This window comes from Aquarana catesbeiana, linkage group LG01 (assembly GCF_042186555.1).
Source record: "Aquarana catesbeiana isolate 2022-GZ linkage group LG01, ASM4218655v1, whole genome shotgun sequence".
Classification (NCBI taxonomy): domain Eukaryota; kingdom Metazoa; phylum Chordata; class Amphibia; order Anura; family Ranidae; genus Aquarana; species Aquarana catesbeiana.
The window spans coordinates 839230999-839254611 of NC_133324.1; the positions used below are offsets into that span (position 1 = coordinate 839230999).

At 43.5% G+C, this 23613-nt stretch overlaps 1 protein-coding gene across 1 annotated transcript in view; it reads left to right on the forward strand.

Annotated features, from left to right (window-relative positions):
* RELL1 (RELT like 1) overlaps positions 1–23613 on the forward strand; it is a 110867-nt gene that overhangs the window by 75588 nt on the left and 11666 nt on the right. Inside the window, exon 5 of the mRNA XM_073608940.1 lies at positions 21389–21610. Coding sequence (XP_073465041.1) covers positions 21389–21610 — 222 coding nt within the window. The remainder of the gene's footprint in view (positions 1–21388; positions 21611–23613) is intronic.

Sequence of the window (23613 nt, forward strand, 5' to 3'; positions counted from 1 at the left end):
GCAGCAATTCTAACAATAAACATCAATTGTAAGATCAGACATAGAAAAATAAAAGAATTGCGCTAATAAAATGTGCATATAACATACAACACATAAATGAAAAAATCACGTGGAAGAGGATAAATGCAGAGAACACCTGCATGTAATCCACAATAGTGTCCCATTGAAAAAAGAAAGACAAATAAATAAATGAAGTAGTGACTTCAAAACACCCATAAATGGTCACGAAAAGTCTGAGTGATAAACAATAATAATCCGTGACAACAGAGGAAGATCCACCACCGAGAATGAGGGGGGTTACTTCTTACCGGATAGCCATGACCCCCCACCACAGAGGATCACAGCAAGCAGGTAAACTTTAAACAGGTTGTAAGGACTTGTGTCAGCATCCACTAGGGGTCATCACACCGTCAGCAATAGCAGCAGCAAAACTCGTGGCAGAGGTTCCCCATAAAACACAGAAAGGAGCTCACATAGCGTAAAACCATCAAGATTTATTAAAAATCATATACATAAATGAACACTTACAAAATCCAAAGTATAAAACAGCCTGAAGTCCGGTTCCTTGGCCACAGGAAACACGGACAAACCCGTCCTACTGGAATACAGCACAGATTGGAGGTGACGTCAGCGCGTCGTCTGGTGTGATGACCCCTAGTGGATGCTGACACAAGTCCTTACAACCTGTTTAAAGTTTACCTGCTTGCTGTGATCCTCTGTGGTGGGGGGTCATGGCTATCTGGTAAGAAGTAACCCCCCCTCATTCTCGTGGTTCAGTTATCCTGACTGGGCGTCATGACGTCCAGGAGGAAAACAGCCGCAGCGTGCCTCTGGGGGCGCGCATCGCAGCGTTTGGTGGTGCGGTGTCTCAGTCTGGTACACCGATCTTTACCACCTGATCAGCCGTGTCCAATCACAGCTGATCACGATGTAAACAGGAAGAGCCGTCGATCGGCTTTACTTCACTCGTGTCTGACAGACACGAGTAGAGGAGAGCCGATCGGCTGCTCTCCTGACGGGGGGTCTGTGCTGATTGTTTATCAGCGCAGCCCCCCCAGGACCACCATCATGCCGTCCAGGACCACCAGGATGGCCATCCACACCGGACCACCAGGTATGCCCCCCCCAGACCACCAGGGAAGTGCAAATCTGTGCCAAGGCAGCTGCCAATCAGTGCCCACTCACAATGCCTGCTAGTGCCACCAGGGATGCCAATCAGTGCCACGTATAAATGCCCATCAGTGCCCAGCAGTGCCGCCTATCAATGCCACCCATAAGTACCCATCTTTGCAGCCTATCAGTGTCGCCTATCAGTGCCCATCAGTGTCGCCTATCAGTGCCACCCATGAATGCCCATCAGTGCCGCATATCAGTGCCCATCGTCTGTGCTCATCAGTGCCCGCTCATTGGTGCCACCTCATAGGTGTGCTGCCCTATCAGTGAAGGAGAAAACTTATTTACAAAATTTTATAACAGAAACAAAAGCAAAACTTTTATTTTTTTCAAAGTTTTCGTTTTTTTTTATTTGTTTAGCAAAAGATAAAAACCGCAGAGGTGATTAAATATCACCAAAAGAAAGCTCTATTTGTGGTAACAAAATGCTAAAAATTCTGTTTGGGTACAATGTAGCATGACCGCGCAATTGTCATTTAAACAGCGACAGCGCAGAAAGCTGAAAATTGTCTTGGGCAGGAAGGGAGGGAAGTGCCTGGTATTGAAGTGGTTAACATGACTTTGATTGCTTAATTCTGAACACCGCTACACCGCCAGTTATAAGAGGGTGTGCACACTTCTGCAAGCACATTATTTTAGTTTTTTATTATTGGGAGGTGAAAAAATGTAGCACTAGGTAAATAAGTGAATATTAAATAATAATGACAAAAGTGAAATCAAGTCCATAAGTCCTTCACCTTGATGATAAGTAATATTGTATATCAAATCATAAAGTCTAAAACCAAAAATAGTGAAGTGATGACGTGTCCAATTGTGTCAGAACACAGAAACGGCCACTCATAGATGGTGGGTATCCAAAAGAACTGGCAGGGATGATATTGATCCGTAGGTGAGACCGACATCAATAATACTCGGCATCAATGGATAAGTAAAAGATGGGTACTCTTGCCGAATCAGGTGGACTCCCCTGTCAGGGACATGGAGTCAGCAAAGCGATAAGCCCACCCGGGCAGATGGAGGGATATCCCAGAAGAGACTTGCGAGATGGACTCAACCGGACCTCCAGGGGTCATCAAGGCAGGTCATCACAGTTGGAACTCCGGATAAAAATCTTGGAGGCAAGATGTGCCACAGATGGCCCACGTTGGACAATCGCTCTCATCCAGGCAGTATGTGAAAAGAAAATTAAAACTTCCGTATAGCGCAGGTAAAAAAGGATTTTTATTTCTAAAAAACCAAACAAGTAAAAAATGTGATCACTTTAAAAGCAAAGGCAGCATGGAGAAGGGATAACCGACCGACGCGTTTCGACCTAATGGTCTTCTACTGGGGCATGGACAACCCACTCCACGCTGCTAATATTTATAAATAAACAAGAAGTACAAAACCAATAAGGAAGGAGGAGCAAAATTGAATATCATTGGACCAAAGTCAATCACCTGAGAGGTTTATCACATGGTCAAATGAGCAAATAACCTGAAGAGTAGGAGTGACAGGCGGGCCCGACGTCCAATGGACTGACAGACCGGAAAAAAACAGTCTGCATGGCCGTCCGCCCGCGTGTCAAACAAAGGTGATATGACGTCACGCTGGAAAGCCCACCAAACATCATTCCCAAGTCACGTGATTGGTGGGCGAAGAACGCCACGTGACTGCGGGGAAGAGAAGTCTCGCGATCTCAGCGAGAAACATCACCGCGGTCACACAGGTGCATCCCGACTGGTCAAAGCCAATAGAAACAGCATCGCTCTAGGTTCCTGGAGAGAACTTATGTATAATAAGCAAAAAACACACATGTCCACCATAACAGAAACGGACTCTAAGGGTAACAACAAGGACTCATTCGTATAAGATAAAAATCCACGAAACAAAGAGATTCCATGGTGTAAAACATATAAAAACATGAGAAACAGCAGACATTAAATAAATGGGTAATGATACCCAAAGAAAATGATGCTAAAAGAAATAAAAATAAAAATGATGAATATAATGAGGAGGAAAAATCTCTAAATGAGTAAATAAATCTAAAAAATTTTCCACATGTTCTTCAAGGTTCCACTCCGCAGAGACCCCTCCATAAAGATCTCCACAGTGCAAAGCCCAAAACACAGGGAACCCCAAAAAATGTACTTATCCGGTGTAAAACCGGAGCAGCATCAAAATATAAAAATAATAATAAGCAGAGACAGTCTCTAAGATTGATTAATGAAAGAGTTGAGGTCCCACTCCACGTTCAATCCAAACGGAAAGTAGGACCTCAACTCATGACTCCAATACGCTTCGAGGCGTGAAACGCCCCGAAGTCGCGATTCCCCCCCTCCAATGAGGGATAAACCTATCAATCACCTGGAAAAGTGTGCCTGGAGGGTCTTTGTTATGGTACTGTAAATAATGACGTGGTACCGTGTGTTTGCTTTTCCCCCCTTTGATTCCAGCCATGTGCTCATTAACTCGGATGGAGAACGTCCTAATCGTATGACCAACGTATTGTTTATGGCAGGGGCAAGTAAGCAAATAAACAATATATTGGGAGGAACATGTAGCAAACTGTTTCATATGATAAATGCGGGACATAACAGTAGACTTGAATGTAACCGTTTTGTGCCACCCCCCAATGTTGTGAAGGCACACGTTGCACTTGCGACATGGATAATAACCCTTGCAGTCCTGGAAGAAAGATACCTTTTTGGGGGGATCGATCACGTTCGGGGCAACTTGCCCCTGAATGGATCGTGCACCTCTAAAGATGACTGCGGCCCGTTTTGGAAGAACTGGACCCAATAGTCTATCATTCAGGAGCACCTTCCAATGTCTTCTGAAAATGTCTCTAATTTGTTTGGATTGAATAGAATGAGTAGTTGTAAAGGACCATTTGATTCACGAGCCAGAAGTGGTTTTCAGATGCTCTATCAAAGTAGAACTTCTCTCAAGTAACAGAACCCTATTAATCCCCACGTCCAAAAGGTCTGGGCTATAACCCTTTTCTAGGAATCTATTCCTGAGCAACTGGGACTGGGACAAGTAATCAGAAGTTCTTGTGCAATTACGGCGCAGCCTTAAAAACTGGCCGCGTGGAATTGCCTTCAGCCATTGATCTTGGTGGCAACTATCGACCGGAATGTAACCATTCCAGGCGGTAGATTTAAAGTATGCTCTAAACTCTAAGTGATGTTCCACCACCAAGATCTCCAGTTCCAAAAAGTGAACCCTAAAAGTACTAGCCTCATAACTCAAAGAAATTCCTCTATCGTTAAGGTTGAGTGTGGCCATAAAGTTGTCCAATGAACTACGATCCTCATCCCATAGGAGGAGGATGTCTTCTATGTATCTGGCCCAGAGGACCAACTCAGGTCTCCGGGCAGCATAGACGACATCCTCCCACTGAGACATGAAGAGGTTGGCAAGGCTAGGTGCGAATTTCGCCCCCATCGCCACACCCCTCTTCTGCAAATAGAACTGGTTCTGGAACCAGAAATAATTATGCCGGGTGGCAAATTTCAAAAGCTGCATAATAAAATTCCGCTACAAGAGAGGACGTCTAGCATCCCTTGACAGATTATTCTCAACTGCATCGAAACCTAAATTATGGGGTATGCACGTATATAGTGCAGCCACATCGGCTGTAACTAGAATCATCCCCTCTCGAAAATGAACCGATTCCAATAGTTTAATAGTATCTCTAGTGTCTTTTTTAAATAAGAAGTGGTGGAGCGGACCAAGGGTTGTAAATAAAAATCTACATACTTCCCAATCCGGGCTGTGACCGAGTCAATCCCGCTGACTATAGGTCGGCCAGGGGGATTGACAGGGTCCTTGTGGACCTTGGGGAGGTAGTAGATGGCCGGGATACGTGGGACTTGAGGAACCAAAAAGCTTCTCTCCTTCTTGTTAACGATGCCCAAAGCGAACCCCTCATCCACTAGCTGTAACAAGGCCTTTTTATAGGCAGTGGTGGAGTCAGTGGAAATAAGACTATATGTGTCCGGATCATTCAAAATTCTACTCATTTGTTTTAAATAATCTGCTTTATCTAAAACAACAATCCCACCCCCTTTGTCGGCAGGGCGGATTATGAGATTTTTCCTCTCGCATAATGTTTTAAGTCCAATCTTAAAGCGGGTTTCCACCCAAATTTTGAACATGATCTCTATGCATTCTCTTCCTTGCCTAGATGCTGACATGCTGTGTAAAAAAAAATTTAAATCGCCGTAATTACCTTTTTTTTTTTCTAATCTTCTTAGCACTTCCTGGTTTTCCTCCCATGGGAGTAGGCGTGTTTCTAGCCTCTCTCAGACCTCCCACAGTCCCCTGGGAGCTAGTCTCAGGCTTCCCAGCATGCATTGTGCAACAGCGTCATCACAACATCTCGGTGAATGCTGGGAGCACAGCATTCACCGCATCCAGGAAATACATGCTTGTGGGCTTCAAATGCCCACAATGAAGATGGAAACCGCCTTCAGTGAATTTTATAAGTTATTCTTTACAACGAAATCGGACACAGGCGGACTTATTACACAGAACATGTGAGTAGATAATCATGAGAAGAAAAGTTTGTGAATGAACTCCAAAAAAAAAAAAAACGATAGATAGGTGGACCCCCGCTTTAATATCAGGTTTGATATAAACCTTTTTCTTAAGATCGGACAGTTTCTCTAGATCCTCCAAAAAAAAGGTTTTTAAAGACCTGCACAGATGGTGCTAGAGTGCCAGGAGAGTTAAATAAAGAGGGATTTGCTAATCCAGAATGTAAAACAGTATTTTCTTCGGAAGGATTAGCGTCGGCCATAGTAGAAACCATGTTAGTTAAAGGGGGCTTGAGTGGTTGGGCCAAATAGTGTCTCTGAATGCTAAGCTTGCGCGTAAACTTTAGGACATCTATGAACGTGGTGAATCTGTTAAGGGGTTTTGGGGGAACAAATTTGAGCCCTTTATCAAGGACTGTTTGTTCAGCCCTTGTTAGTATTACTGAGCTCAAATTAAAAATACCGGCCCCTTTTAAGTTCTTTTTCTTTTGGCCTTGGACCCTCCACCCCCCTCTGGTCCCTCTTTTCCTTCTAATTATCCCTGCATGGTTCTCTGAAAACCCGAAGTATGAGTGGGACCAGGATAATTTATAAAGATCTTCTTCCCTATCATATTGAGAGTATGGATCCTGATGTACATCATAGGAAACATTATCTCGAAGCGGGGTACAGTATATCGATTACTTAAACGAATCGGGTACGATAGCCATAGTCGGGACCATAGTTCCAACTGTGATAACCTGCCTTGATGACCCCTGGAGGTCCAGTTGAGTCCATCTCGCAAGTCTCATCTTTTGGGATATCCCTCCATCTGCCCGGGTGGGCTTATCGCTTTGCTAACTCCATGTCGCTGACAGGGGAGTCCACCTGATTCGGTAAGAGTACCCATCTTTTACTTATCCATTGATGCTGAGTATTATTGATGTCGGTCTCGCCTACGGATCAATATGATCCCTGCCAGTTCTTTTGGATACCCACCATCTATGAGTGTCCGTTTCTGTGTTCTGACACAATTGGACACTTCATCACTTCACTATTTTTGGTTTTAGACTTTATGATTTGATATACAATATTACTTATCATCAAGTTTAAGGACTTATGGACTTGATTTCACTTTTGTCATTATTATTTAATATTCACTTATTTACCTAGCGCTACATTTTCTCACCTCCCATTGCATTGTTTTTTGTCACAACATATGTAGCTGCTTTTTCCTTTTCCTTTTTAATGTAGTTAGCGCAGTGTTTTGCACACTTTTTTCACAGTTTTTTATTATTACTTCCCCCCTAAAAGATTTCAGTTTGTTTTTCAATTGAGTTGTACAGTTTATAGGTCACATTAAAGGTGGAAAAAAGTTCTGAAATTATTTATCTTTGTCTCATATTTTTTTTACATCATTATCGTACATCACGGGACACAGAGCCACAGTATTTACTGTATGGGTTATATAGGCACCTTTAGGGGATGGACACTGGCACACCCTTGACAGGATGTTTAGCTCCCTATATAACCCCTCCCCTTACTGGGAGTACCTCCATTTTTTCGCCAGTGTCTTAGGTGTTGGTTACGAGTAAAGATGTGCTGTGCTGAGCTCCACTGGAGAAATCTTTGCTGGGGCAAGCCATACAACCCGATCCGTTCAAAGTGTCTTTTCCAGGCCGAACTGAATGGTAACCGGACCTTGTGTCGGAAGAAATAGGGCGGAAGGGGTGGTCGGGGGGCGGGGCATCAGTGCAGCGTCGGCTTGGTTCAACGCCCACAACGCGGGCTATGCATAGCTATAAAGGTGCACTTTTTGCAGGTGCATACAGCTAAAGGAGGGACACAGAGAAGATGGATGGCATGTGAGTGTGGGTGACACAGGCATTCCCAGGCACGTTTACTTAGCATCAGACTGAGCCTTCATGGCAGCGACAGTTGCTGGACTATTTTGCTCAGCAATGGGTGCTTTTCTGGTAGTACCTCTGCATTTGTGCTTAGCACTATGGGCAGATGGGGAAGTACAAATACCCAGAAAAATAGAGGCTCAAAGGGATCTCCCTCAGGCTCTGAGGACCCTCCCTCTGCAATGCCATCCACTCCCGAAAGACCTAGGGAGGCTGGTCAGAGTGAGCCAGCGGGGTTAGGGGCTGCAACTGCTTCTGGCATTTCAGCCCCTGTATATATTACTCAGGAGGTTTTTTCCTCAGCCATGAGTGGATTGGAGGAAATATTAACGGCCTTAATCACATCTTCACAAAGTGGAAGAAAACACATTAGGTCCCCTTCTACTACCCAGGTGGAACTCTGGGAAAGGGAAGATGAATCACCCTCAGGGGACCAGGAAGAGACTCAAGTAGGAATCAAGTAGGGAAGGACCCTCTTCAGCTTCACAGGCTGAGAAATTGCTGGTGCATTCTCTTACTGAAATGGTCCGCTCCACATTTAAGTTACCCGTAACTTAAGAGTCGGTTGAAAAGAACACTTCTTGTTTGGGTTCACTGAAGCCTGCTCAAGCTGGATGCTTTTCCTGTCCATTCATTGCTAGAAAAGCTTATATATTCTGAGTGGGATCACCTAGATAAGCATTTTTTTCCCTCCTAAAAAGTTTTCAACACTATCCTATGGAGGAAAAATTTTCAAAGATGTGGGGTATACCAGCATTTGACGCTACTATATCCTCTGTAATTAAAAGTTTGACTTGTCCTGTTGACAACGCTCAAATGCTTAGGGATCCAATCGATAAAAAGTTGGAATTCCTCTTAAAAAACATTTTTTTCCTTGGCAGGTTCAGTAGCTCAACCTGCAGTGGCGGCAATTGGAGTGTGTCAGTCCTTGAGAGACCACTTTAAATAGGTGCTCAAGGTTTTCCCTGAACAGCAGGCCCAGGAGTTAGTCGAGCTGCCAGCGGCTTTGTGTTTTGCAATTGACGCAATCAGAGATTCTATCAGACCTCTCGCCTTATGCTTGGGTTGGTGCATATGCGTAGAATCTTATGGTTGAAAAATTGGTCAGCCAAAGCGCCATGCAAAAAGCTCCTGGCTGGTTTTCCTTTCTGCAGTGTAAGGCTGTTTGGGAATGATTTGGACAATTATATCCAAAAGATTTCAAGTAGGAAAAGTACTCTTTTGCCAGTTAAGACAAGGAGTAAATGTCCCTCATTTAAACAAGCTCTTTCTCCAGTGCCAGGGGCATCAGCCTCCAGGCAGTCGCGACGGCCTCCACCGTAGGTTCAAGAGGTAAAACTCAGAGTCAACCCCATGGACAAAAGAAGTCATGGGGGAGGAAACCTACAAGACAGAACACTAAGCCTCTTTATGAAGGTGCGCCCCCGCTCATTCGAGTGGGAGGAAGACTGCTACAGTTCTCAAAGGTCTGGCAGGAGGATTTTCAGGACAGATGGGTGGTCTCCACAATAACTCTAGGTTACTAATAAGGATGAGCTCTGGCGTGTTCGCACAGCCCACATGCAGAGCCTGCCAGGAAGTCGACACTGCGCTGCGCTAATCACAGGCAGTGAGACATTTCCCGATCTCTGCAGCCACGCATCAGGACAATGTTTTACTGCTTGTGATTAGAGCAGCGCAGTGCTGACTTCCTGGTGGGTTCTGCACGTGGGCTGTGCGAACATGCCTGAGCTCATCCTTGGTTACAAACTAGAGTTCCCAGAATTCCCGTCTCCTCGTTTCCTCAGATCAAATGTTCCCAAAGAGACATTTGTCACAAAAAGTGATCATGGTGGTTCCCATGGAAGAGCAGGGGTTGGGGTTTTATTGAAACCTTTTCACGGTGCCAAAACCAAATGGAGATGTCAGACCCATTCTAGAGCTCAAAGATCTAAACCAGTTCCTAAAAATTCAATCTTTTCGCATGGAATCAATCCGATCAGTAGTCTCCATCCTACAAGGAGTAGAACTTCTGGCATCAATCGACATCAAGGATGCATACCTGCATGTACCTATTTTCCCTGCTCATCAGAATTATCTGCGTTTCGAAGTGGAAAAACTTTATTTTCAGTTTGTAGCTCTACCTTTCGGTCTAGCTACTGCACCTCGAGTGTTTACAAAGGTCCTGGCCCCTCCTCTGGCCAGATTAGGGGCCCAGGGTATAATGATTATAGCTTACCTAGACGACCTGCTCTTAATAGACTGGTCGGTAGCCCGCTTAGACCAAAGCTTGGTCACCAAAGTCAACTACCTGGAATACATAGGTTGGGTCATCAACCTAGAGAAGTCTTCTTTAAAGCCAGTAAGAAGACTAGAATACTTGGGTCTGGTTATAGATACAACCCAGAAGAGGGTGGTTTTACCCCAGGCAAAAATCAGTGCCATAAAGGAGCTGGTTCAGTTAGTCAGTGCGAAGAAGGGTCCTTCTATTTGCCTTTGTATGAGGTTGTTGGGAAAGACAGTGGCCTTATTCAAAGCTGTTCCCTATGCTCAGTTTCATTCGAGAGGGCTGCAAAACAGTATCCTGTCTGCCTGGAACAAGAAAGTCCAGGTGCTAGATTTTCCAATGCGTTTGTCACCAATAGTGCATCAGAGCCTCAGTTGGTGGTTGATACCCGAGAATCTGCGGAAAGGGAAAGCCTTCTTACCAGTTACCTGGAAGGTGGTAACAACAGATGCCAGCCTTTCGGGTTGGGGAGCAGCCCTGGAAGAGACGACTGTCCAAGGGAAATGGTCCAGAACCGAGAGGACCTTACCCATCAACATTCTAGAGATTCGGGCAGCGTACCTAACCCTAAAGGCCTGGACATTCAGGTTGCAGGGTTATCCTGTCAGGATCCAATCCGACAATGCCACAGCAGTGACTTATATCAATCACCAGGGGGGCACCAGAAGTCGTGCAGCCCAGGGAGAGGTAAACCAGATCCTAACCTGGGCAGAAAAGCATGTGCCATGCATATCGGCAATCTTCATTCCAGGGGTAGAGAACTGCCAGGAGGACTACTTAAGTTGCCAGCAGTTGTTCCCGGGGAAATGGTCTCTTCACCCAACATCTTCCTGGCTAGATGCCAAAGATGAGGGATCACGGACGTAGATCTGTTTGCGTCCAGGTTCAACAACAAGATCGACAGCTTTGTGTCAAGAACAAGGGATCCACTTGCATGTGGGACAGATGCGCTGGTGACCCCATTGGATCAGTTCCCACTGATTTATGCATTCCTCCTATTTTGCTGCTACCACGACTTCTTCGCAGGATCAAGCAGGAAAAGAAGTCAGAGGTTCTTGTGGCCCAGAAGATCTTGGTATGCAGAAATAGTAAAGATGGCGGTAGGGACCCCATGGACCCTCTTACCACGTCCACACCTACTATCGCAGGGACCAGTGTTCCATCCTACCTTACAAACGCTAAATTTAACGGTTTGGCTATTGAAACCCACATTCTGAAGAATTGCGGGCTTTCAGGCTCAGTGATATCTACCTTGATTAATGCAAGGAAGCCAGCTTCCAGAGTCATTTATTATAGAGTCTGGAAGGCATATGTTTCCTGGTGTGAATCCAGGGGTTGGCATCCCAGAAAGTATGTCATAGGTAGAATCCTTGCTTTTCTGCAAATGGGGTTAGAGATGAAGCTGGCTTTGAGTACTATCAAGGGCCAGGTCTTGGCCTTATCAGTATTGTTTCAACATCCGCTTGCTTCGTATTCTTTGGTCTGAAACTTTATACAGGGGGTAACGTGGCTTAATCCACCGTTTAGAGCACCCCTGAACCCTTGAGACTTGAATTTTAGTTCTGTTGGCATTACAGAAACAGCCTTTTGAGCCGATATGACATATTCTCTTGGTCCTTTTGACAAGGAAGCTAGTTTTTCTGGTAGCCATTTCTTCTACAAGAAGGGTATCGGAATTGGCGGCTCTTTCTTGTAAAGAGCCATATTTAATAATTTACAAGGATAGAGTAGTATTGCATCGTCATCCTAGCTTTCTACCGAAGGTGGTTTCAGGTTTTCATCTAAACCAGTATATTGTTCTGCCTTAATTTTTTTCGGAACCCTGTTCTACAGAATAAAAGTCACTAAATCTATTTGAAGGAGACTGCTCAGGTTCGGAAAATGCATGTTTTGTTCGTGTTGCATGAAGGTCCTAGAAAAGCATAGGCAGCGTCAAAATCTACTATTGCTAAGTGGATTCGGCAAGTAATTATTCAAGCTTATGGTTTGAAGAGGAAAATTCCACCTTTTCAAATCAAAGCGCACTTCATCAGGGCTGTTAGTGCTTCATGGGCAGTGCATCACCAAGCCTCCATGGCTCAAATCTGCAAGGCCGCAACTTTGGTCTTCAGTCCATACATTCACCAGATTCTATCAGGTGGCTGTAAGAAGGCATGAGGATATAAATATCGCCTTTGGGCGCAGTGTGCTGCAGGCAGCAGTATAGGTCCTAAGGTCTGATTGCACCCTACTTTTGTTTTTGTCTCTCCCTCAGATAGCATTGCTGTAGGACATTCCATACAGTAAATACTGTGGCTCTGTATCCCGTGATGTACGATAAAGAAAATAGGATTTTTATAACCGCTTACCTGTAAAATCCTTCTCTTGGAGTACATCATGGGACACAGAGGTCCCTCCCCTCTTCTAATACACGTATATTGCTTTGCTACAAAACTGAGGTACTCCCAGTAAGGGGAGGGGTTATGTAGGGAGCTAAACTTCCTGTCTAGGGTGTGCCAGTGTCCACATAAAGCTGCCTATATAACCCATACAGTAAATACTGTGGCTCTTTTTCCCCGTGATGTACTCCAAGAAAAGGATTTTACAGGTAAGCTGTCACAGAAACCTGTCATTTTAACACGGGTGTGTAGACTTTTTATATCCACTGTGTATATATACGGCCTCAGGAGGAAGCGATTATGCCAAAATCACGGCTCTATTTGCAGCTATGATCCTGGTATTGATTTTTACAGCTGGTGACCAGCTTTCAGGTAAAAGTGATCTGAGGGGCTTAACAGCTTCCTTATCATTTTTACAAGGCATGGAAGGAGGGGGGGGCATCCTCTCCTGCTGTTTCGGGCTCTCCCGTTCCATCAGGAAGCCGAGGACTGCTACAGGCAGTTAGGCTGGCTGCCCACAGAGAAGATGGAAGAACATCCGTTCCCCCATCTTCTCTGTGACAAAAGAAAGAAGGAGCTGAGGGTTTTATCATTTCTGGTTTCGGTTCTGTGTACTGGCCAGGGAAGCACCTGATCAAATGATCTGTGTCTGATCAAATGCTTGGAAGGGCAGAGAAGGGATCAGAGGTCAGATCACTTTTATAAAGAGTACCTGCAACTGTCCAAGCTATCGCAAGGGATGTTAATCATCCCTTGTGATAGCAAAAAGAAAAATGAAATAAAAGAAAATTTGTTTTCTGGGAGCAAATGCAAACATGCACATAGGTTTGGCATGCTTATTATAAATGGTGATTGCACCATACGTGATGTATCGCCATGAACATCAGAGTGAGAGAAATCATTCTAGCATCAGAGCTATTGTTTAACTCTAAAGTGGTAACCTGTCAAGACTTTTAAAACTCCGCCTGTGGATAATTTTTGGTACCATAGTTTGTCGCCATTTCAGGCGTACAAAATTTTAAATCTTGACATGTTTGATATCTAATTACTCGGCACAACATCTTTTTATATTTTACCAAAAAAAAGTGTATTGTTTTGTAAATGTATGGACTAAAATTCATCTAAATTAATTTTTTCCCAAAAATATGTTTAATAAATGGTAGTACAAAAATCTTTTGACATTAAAAAAAATTACAATAGCCACCATTTTATTCTCCAGAACGTCTGCTTTCCATAATGTACAGTCAGGTCCATAAATATTGGGACATTGACACAATTCTAATCTTTTTGGCTCTATACACCACCACAATGGATTTGAAATGAAACAAACAAGATGTGCTTTAACTGCAGACTTTCAGCTTTAATTTGAGGGTACTTGCATCCAAATCAGGTGAACGGTGTAGGAATTACAACAGTTTGTATATGTGCCTCCCATTTTTAAAGGACCAAAAGTAATGGGACAGATTAACAATCATCCATGAAACTTTCACTTTTTAATACTTGGTTGCAAATCCTTTGCAGTCAATTACAGCCTGAAGTCTGGAACGCATAGACATCACCAGACGTTGGGTTTCATCCCTGGTGATGCTCTGCCAGGCCTCTACTGCAACTGTCTTCAGTTCCTGCTTGTTCTTGGGGCATTTTCCCTTCAGTTTTGTCTTCAGCAAGTGAAATGCATGCTCAGTCGGATTCAGATCAGGTGATTGACTTGGATATTGCATAACATTCCACTACTTTCCCTTAAAAAACTCTTTGGTTGTTTTCGCAGTATGCTTCGGGTCATTGTCCATCTGCACTGTGAAGCGCTGTCCAATGAGTTCTGAAGCATTTTGCTGAATATGAGCAGATAATATTGCCCGAAACACTTCAGAATTCATCCTGCTGCTTTTGTCAGCAGTCACATCATCAATAAATACAAGAGAACCAGTTCCATTGGCAGCCATACATGCCCACGCCATGACACTACCACCACCATGCTTCACTGATGAGGTGGTATGCTTTGGATAATGAGCAGTTCCTTTCCTTCTCCATACTCTTCTCTTCCCATCGCTCTGGTACAAGTTGATCTTGGTCTCATTGTCCATAAGATGTTGTTCCAGAACTGTGAAGGCTTTTTTAGATGTTGCTCGGCAAACTCTAATCTGGCCTTCCTGTTTTTGAGGCTCACCAATGGTTTACATCTCGTGGTGAACCCTCTGTATTCACTCTGGTGAAGTCTTCTCTTGATTGTTGACTTTGACACACACCTACCTCCCGGAGAGTGTTCTTGTTCTGGCCAACTGTTGTGAAGGGTGTTTTCTTCACCAGGGAAAGAATTCTTCAGTCATCCACCACAGTTGTTTTCCGTTGTCTTCCGGGTCTTTTGGTGTTGCTAAGCTCACCAGTGCGTTCTTTTTTAACCAGTTGCCGACCGCCGCACGACGATGTACGTCGACAGAGCGGCACGGGCAGGCAAAAGGGCTTACCTGTACGTCCTTGCCTGCCCGCGGGTGGGGGGTCCGATCGGACCCCCCCCCGGTGCCTGCGGTGGTCGGCAAATCTCCCCCGGCGATCGGTGGTGAGGGGGAGGCCATCCATTCGTGGCCCCCCCCTCGCGATCGCTCTCAGCCAATGGGATCATTTCCCTGCCTCTGTATTGTACACAGAGGCAGAGGAAATGATGTCATCTCTCCTCGGCTCTGTATTTTCCGTTCCGGGCCGAGGAGAGAAGACTGTAATGTTAGTGCACCTACACACACAGTAGAACATGCCAGGCACACAAAACACCCCGATCCCCCCCCGATCGCCCCCCGGTCCCCCCCCAATCACCCCCCCCGTCACAAACTGACACCAAGCAGGTTTTTTTTTTTTCTGATTACTGTATTGGTGTCAGTTTGTGACAGTTACAGTGTTAGGGCAGTGAGTGGTAGCCCCCTTTAGGTCTAGGATACCCCCCTAACCCCCCCCTAATAAAGTTTTAACCCCTTGATCACCCCCTGTCACCAGTGTCGCTAAGCGATCATTTTTCTGATCGCTGTGTTAGTGTCGCTGGTGACGCTAGTTAGGGACGTAAATATTTAGGTTCGCCATCAGCGTTTTATAGCGACAGGGACCCCCATATACTATCTAATATATGTTTTAACCCCTTGATTGCCCCCTAGTTAACCCTTTCACCAGTGATCACCGTATAACCGTTACGGGTGACGCTGGTTAGTTCGTTTATTTTTTATAGTGTCAGGGCACCCACCGTTTATTACCGAATAAAGGTTTAACCCCCTGATCGCCCGGCGGTGATATGCGTCGCCCCAGGCAGCGTCAGATTAGCGCCAGTACCGCTAACACCCACGCACGCAGCATACGCCTCCCTTAGTGGTATAGTATCTGATCGGATCAATATCTGATCCGTTCAGATCTATACTAGCGTCCCCAGCAGTTTAGGGTTCCCAAAAACGCAGTGTTAGCGGGATCAGCCCAGATACCTGCTAGCACCTGCGTTTTGCCCCTCCGCCCGGCCCAGCCCAGCCCACCCAAGTGCAGTATCGATCGATCACTGTCACTTACAAAACACTAAACGCATAACTGCAGCGTTCGCAGAGTCAGGCCTGATCCCTTCGATCGCTAACAGTTTTTTTGGTAGCGTTTTGGTGAACTGGCAAGCACCAGCCCCAGGCAGCGTCAGGTTAGTGCCAGTAGCGCTAACACCCACGCACGCACCGTACACCTCCCTTAGTGGTATAGTATCTGAACTGATCAATATCTGATCTGATCCGATCAGATCTATACTAGCGTCCCCAGCAGTTTAGGGTTCCCAAAAACGCAGTGTTAGTGGGATCAGCCCAGATACCTGCTAGCACCTGCGTTTTGCCCCTCCGCCCGGCCCAGCCCAGCCCACCCAAGTGCAGTATCAATCGATCACTGTCACTTACAAAACACTAAACGCATAACTGCAGCGTTCGCAGAGTCAGGCCTGATCCCTGCGATCGTTAACAGTTTTTTTGGTAGCGTTTTGGTGAACTGGCAAGCGCCAGCGCCCTAGTACACCCCGGTCGTAGTCAAACCAGCACTGCAGTAACACTTGGTGACGTGGCGAGTCCCATAAGTGCAGTTCAAGCTGGTGAGGTGGCAAGCACAAATATTGTCCCGCTGCCACCAAAAAGACAAACACAGGCCCGTCGTGCCCATAATGCCCTTCCTGCTGCATTCGCCAATCCTAATTGGGAACCCACCACTTCTGCAGCGCCCGTACTTCCCCCATTCACATCCCCAACCAAATGCAGTCGGCTGCATGAGAGGCATTTTTATGTCCTCCCGAGTACCCCTACCCAACGAACTCCCCCAAAAGAGATGTTGTGTCTGCAGCAAGCGCGGATATAGGCGTGACACCCGCTATTATTGTCCCTCCTGTCCTGACAAACCTGGTCTTTGCATTGGTGAATGTTTTGAACGCTACCATACACTAGTTGAGTATTAGCGTAGGGTACAGCATTGCACAGACTAGACACACTTTCACAGGGTCTCCCAAGATGCCATCGCATTTTGAGAGACCCGAACCTGGAACCGGTTACAGTTATAAAAGTTAGTTACAAAAAAAGTGTAAAAAAAAAAAAAAAAAAAAAAAAAAACACAAACAAAAATATAAAATAAAAAATAATAGTTGTCGTTTTATTGTTCTCTCTCTATTCTCTCTCTCTCTATTCTCTCTATTGTTCTGCTCTTTTTTACTGTATTCTATTCTGCAATGTTTTATTGTTATTATGTTTTATCATGTTTGCTTTTCAGGTATGCAATTTTTTATACTTTACCGTTTACTGTGCTTTATTGTTAACCATTTTTTTGTCTTCAGGTACACCATTCACGACTTTGAGTGGTTATACCAGAATGATGCTTGCAGGTTTAGGTATCATCTTGGTATCATTCTTTTCAGCCAGCGGTCGGCTTTCATGTAAAAGCAATCCTAGCGGCTAATTAGCCTCTAGACTGCTTTTACAAGCAGTGGGAGAGAATGCCCCCCCCCCCCCACCGTCTTCCGTGTTTTTCTCTGGCTCTCCTGTCTCAACAGGAAACCAGAGAATGCAGCCGGTGATTCAGCCAGCTGACCATAGAGCTGATCAGAGACCAGAGTGGCTCCAAACATCTCTATGGCCTAAGAAACCGGAAGCTACGAGCATTTTATGACTTGGATTTCGCCGGATGTAAATAGCGCCATTGGGAAATTGGGGAAGCATTTTATCACACCGATCTTGGTGTGGTCAGATGCTTTGAGGGCAGAGGAGAAATCTAGGGTCTAATAGACCCCAATTTTTTCAAAAAAGAGTACCTGTCACTACCTATTGCTATCATAGGGGATATTTACATTCCCTGAGATAACAATAAAAATGATTAAAAACAAAACAGCAATTGCACCATGCATGTGAGGTATCACCGCGACGGTCAGATCGAGGGCAGTAATTTTAGCAGTAGACCTCCTCTGTAAATCTAAAGTGGTAACCTGTAAAGGCTTTTAAAGGCTTTTAAAAATGTATTTATTTTGTTGCCACTGCACGTTTGTGCGCAATTGTAAAGCATGTCATGTTTGGTATCCATGTACTCGGCCTAAGATCATCTTTTTTATTTCATCAAACATTTGGGCAATATAGTGTGTTTTAGTGCATTAAAATGTAAAAAAGTGTGTTTTTTTCCCCAAAAAATGCGTTTGAAAAATCGCTGCGCAAATACTGTGTGAAAAAAAAAAATGAAACACCCACCATTTTAATCTGTAGGGCATTTGCTTTAAAAAAATATATAATGTGTGGGGGTTCAAAGTAATTTTCTTGCAAAAAAAAATAATTTTTTCATGTAATCAAAAAGTGTCAGAAAGGGCTTTGTCTTCAAGTGGTTAGAAGAGTGGGTGATGTGTGACATAAGCTTCTAAATGTTGTGCATAAAATGCCAGGACAGTTCAAACCCCCCCCAAATGACCCCATTTTGGAAAGTAGACACTCCAAGCTATTTGCTGAGAGGCATGTCGAATCCATGGAATATTTTATATTGTGACACAAGTTGCGGGAAAGAGACAAATTTTTTTTTTTTTTTTTGCACAAAGTTGTCACTAAATGATATATTGCTCAAACATGCCATGGGAATATGTGAAATTACACCCCAAAATACATTCTGTTGCTTCTCCTGAGTACGGGGATACCACATGTGTGAGACTTTTTGGGAGCCTAGCCGCGTATGGGACCCCGAAAACCAAGCACCGCCTTCAGGCTTTCTAAGGGCGTAAATTTTTGATTTCACTCTTCACTGCCTATCACAGTCTCGGAGGCCATGGAATGCCCAGGTGGCACAAAACCCCCCCAAATGACCCCATTTTGGAAAGTAGACACCCAAAGCTATTTGCTGAGCGGTATAGTGAGTATTTTGCAGACCTCACTTTTTGTCACAAAGTTTTGAAAATTAAAAAAAGAAAAAAAAAAATTTTTTTTTTTGTCTTTCTTCATTTTCAAAAACAAATGAGAGCTGCAAAATACTCACCATGCCTCTCAGCAAATAGCTTGGGGTGTCTACTTTCCAAAATGGGGTCATTTGGGGGGGGGGTTGTGCCACCTGGGCATTCCATGACCTCTGAAACTGTGATAGGCAGTGAAGAGTGAAATCAAAAATGTACACCCTTAGAAATCCTGAAGGCGGTGATTGGTTTTCGGGGTCCCGTACGCGGCTAGGCTCCTAAAAAGTCCCACACATGTGGTATCCCCGTACTCAAGAGAGGCAGCAGAATGTATTTTGGGGTGCAATTCCACATATGCCCATGACCTGTGTGAGCAATATATCATTTAGTGACAACTTTGTGCAAAAAAAAAATAAATAAATTGTCACTTTCCCGCAACTTGTGTCAAAATATAAAATATTCCATGGACTCAACATGCCTCTCAGCAAATAGCTTGGGGTGTCTACTTTCCAAAATGGGGTCATTTGGGGGGGGGGTTGTGCCATCTGGGCATTTTATGGCCTTCAAAACTGTGATAGGTAGTGAGGAGTAAAATCAAAAATGTACGCCCTTAGAAATCCTGAAGGCAGTGATTGGTTTTCGGGGCCCCGTATGCGGCTAGGCTCCCAAAAAGTCCCACACATGTGGTATCCCCATACTCAGGAGAAGCAGCTAAATGTGTTTTGGGGTGCAATTCCACATATGCCCATGGCCTGTGTGAGCAATATATCATTTAGTGACAACTTTTTGTAATTTTTTTTTTTTTTTGTCATTATTCAATCACTTGGGACAAAAAAAATGAATATTCAATGGGCTCAACATGCCTCTCAGCAATTTCCTTGGGGTGTCTACTTTCCAAAATGGGGTCATTTGTGGGGGTTTTGTACTGCCCTGCCATTTTAGCACCTCAAGAAACGACACAGGCAGTCATAAATTAAAGGCTGTGTAAATTCCAGAAAATGTACCCTAGTTTGTAGGCGCTATAACTTTTGCGCAAACCAATAAATATACGCTTATTGACATTTTTTTTACCAAAGACATGTGGCCAAATACATTTTGGCCTAAATGTATGACTAAAATTGAGTTTATTGGATTTTTTTTAGAACAAAAAGTAGAAAATATCATTTTTTTTCAAAATTTTCGGTCTTTTTCCGTGTATAGCGCAAAAAATAAAAACGGCAGAGGTGATCAAATACCATCAAAAGAAAGCTCTATTTGTGGGAAGAAAAGGACGCAAATTTCGTTTGGGTACAGCATTGCATGACCGCGCATTTAGCAGTTAAAGCGACGCAGTGCCAAATTGGAAAAAGTGCTCTGGTCAGGAAGGGGGTAAATCCTTCCGGGGCTGAAGTGGTTAAGGATGTTCCAAACAGTTGATTTGGCCACACCTAATGTTTTTGCTATCTCTCTGATGGGTTTGTTTTGTTTTTTCAGCCTAATGATGGCTTGCTTCACTGATAGTGACAGCTCTTTGGATCTCATATTGAGAGTTGACGGCAACAAATTCCAAATGCAAATAGCACACTTTAAATGAACTCTGGACCTTTTATCTGCTCCTTGTAAATGCGATAATGAGGAAATAACACACCTGGCCATGGAACAGCTGAGCAGCCAATTGTCCCATTACTTTTGGTCCCTTTAAAAAGTGTTAGGCACATATACAAACTGTTGTAATTCCTACACCGTTCACCTGATTTGGATGTAAATACCCTCAAATTAAAGCTGAAAGTCTGCAGTTAAATCACATCTTGTTCATTTCATTTCAAATCCATTGTGGTGTATAGCGCCAAAAAGATTAGAATTATGTCGATGTTCCAATATTTATGGATCTGACTGTATATTGTTTGGGGTCTCTATGTAAATTCTCTTGCAAAAAAAAAAATGCTGCTTTCAACGTGTGTATGTTAAAAATTTCAAAGGGAACTCCTGATGTAATTTATCACTATATTAGTCAAACTTTGAACTGTATGCCCTGTTGTGAAATCTGTAATGTTGGTGAATGCCTATGAAGGTATGGGTAATATTAATGTAGCTTGCAAATGATATGTTTGTGATACAGTTAATTGGAAAAGTACAGTAGCTAAAAGAGGTTGTCTGACTAAATGTTTAAAGGGCCGTACACAGGGGCCAAATATCGGGCGTGTACGGCAGCCAGTCCGACGACTTCTGTTGAAGGGGCATGACTGAAAAAGGTCCCCTGTCAGAACACATTAGCACAGCGGGGGAGATAGCTCTACTAACATCTTATTGTTAGTACAGCAGCTCCTCCTGAGCTATTCTTTTTTTTTTTTTTTGTTCGGCCCGCTGGGTTGAATGAAAAAAAAAAAAAAAAAAACTATTACTGTAGTGTGTACCAGGCTTAATTCTTATGTTGCCATATGAAAGATTCTTGGGGTTTTTGATGATTAGCTCAGTTTACAGTACATTCCATTCGGATTCCCTGAGACCCTTCTATATTCTTACAATCTATCTTATGGGGAATACACTGATATTTATGAAGAGCCATTCCTTTCCTTGAAGTAACACCTAAATCCAAGATTCTCCACTTAGTTTTTCAATTGTTTCAATTAAATGGTATTTTTTTAATCCGAAAAGAGCAGAAGAAGAAAACTAAAAATACTGTATAGTATTTAAAATAAATGAACTTGTATTGAACTCTTCCATTTCTGTGTTATCATTGTGTGTTTGTGTGTTTTTTTTTTTATTTTTATGTGTAGACCTACAACACCAAATACTCCTTTAAGTCCTACAAGCCCGACTTCACCTCTCAGAACACCTACTAAACACTCTTGTCATCTTCACACTATTGGAGGAGTAGCAGATAAAAACGTATGCAGTCGATGTGCCCAGAAACGTTGGAACCCATTTAAGACCCCACAGAAACAACATAAAGATTCAAGGAAGACCCGGCCTTCTGTCACTGTTCTGGCGGTGGGAAGGTAAAGTTGCCATATTCTACACCGTGTTTAGAGTTCATATTTTTTCCATTAAAGCTTATTTGGTTGATATTGTGTAGTAGTTGTGGTTGGAGGAAGTTTAGATATTGCAGCTTTACCAGAGCTTTAAAGTGATTGTAAAGGTAAACTTTTTTTTTTTTTCTTTTATTTTAATGCATTCTCTGCATTAAAGTGGTTGTAAACCCTCACACATGGAAAAATGCAACCCAACTTACCAAGGAGATCCAATCCAACGCAATCCAACCCAGCTTACCAAGGAGACCCCCAAAGGGGGTGTGCATCCGAGCAGCCGTTTTTTTTTTTTTTTTTTTTTTTTTCTTTTATCTTAATGCATTCTCTGCATTAAAGTGGTTGTAAACACTCACACATGGAAAAATGGTGTATATCGCGCTGACACCCAAAAGACATCAGGTAGCAGCAAGCACAGCACTAGCACAAGTGTAAACAAACTAAATATAAAGCTAAAATTATGTGCAACGCTTCAATTTGCACTACTACAAACTTATGTGTGTATATATAGTGTGAAATGACCACAACAATAAAAAGTGGTGTGAAAATCACAAACTGAAATAATCTATAAGTCCGTATGCTGTCATATAGAGGTAGGGTGTTAATTGAGTGACCTCATGAGATCCAGCACCTCATCCCTTATATTGATAGAATAGATACAAAGGGATTTGAGTTTGGGATTAGAACGGTGCCCAAATACATAAGATATACAATTTTACTTAAATAATAAAGTTTTTATTACATGACTATATAACCAGAGCAGTCAAGTGTGCATAAAAGATAGGGTGAATGTATGAACATTAATACTGGCCAAAGTATCCATATGCGTAGGATGGATACTGATGAAAAGCAGGTCCCTACGTGTCTCGCCAATCAATGGCTTCTTCAGGGTCTTATGCGATCACCAGTATTCAGCAATTAAAACTGTGAGCGAACAAGAAAACAGGCCCCCAAATCTCGTCCTACTACCACTGCGCCCTGGTCTTATATCTGTACTTATGCTAGCTGCTACGCGGCAATCGTAGGAGTCTGATAGAGGGAGATCTGACGAGAGACAGAGCGGGGACCAGCTGAGAGCGTGAACGGTGAACGGGTGAGACGATCGCCGGCGTCCACACTCCCTGGGTCCGCTGTGGCCGTCCCTGCTAGTGTTACTGCGTGCTCTGGTTTATTATGCTGTGATACAGTTCCATTTGCTGTGAAGTGCTGAGTTGATTTTAGTTACCATGTGAGTGCATATTATGGTTTTAAGTTTCTGATTAAATGTTTTAAATGGTATCACGCTATTTGGAGCATTTTCTTCTTTTTATGTGGAGTCAAATTCTTAAAGAAAAGTGTATGGTACATTCAACAGCGGATATCGGTGGCTGCATGATAACCCCCATGTTAGTGGGTTGAGGTGTTTTGCCGGCCAAACACGAGAGTGTGAGGCCTTAACAGCTGGTGAGTGAGCAATTCACAAGGGAGAGGAATCACTGAGGTGTGGTGTACACAGAATTACAGCATTTGGCAGATTGAGGACACTTGCACCTTTTGAACTTTTTTCACAATTCAATATATTGATTTTCATCATTTAAAATAGAAGTGGATTCATTATTTTCCAGTATTTTGGATTTTTTCTCCCTTTTTTTTGCTTTTCCATTATACATTTTGCACATGATTTGTGTATTTTGGACTTTTTTGATTTTATTATCCAATGTTCCTCATTTGTGTTATCACAATATTGTTTTTCACTATTCGCGGGGTGTCACTTGTAATAAGATACATGTCACTTTATGTTGAAGTAATGTTATATTAGGATTAACACTTTCAGGTTATTTGTAGTAGTCACTTTCACATTGAGCAATTGATGTTGTGTGCGACTACTGATATTCAATACTGATAATCCACTTTCTATAATTGTGATTTAGGATTGGTTTATTAGATTAGAAGTGGTGTGAACACTCACCCTAAGTCCCACTGATAGGGGATAGCGC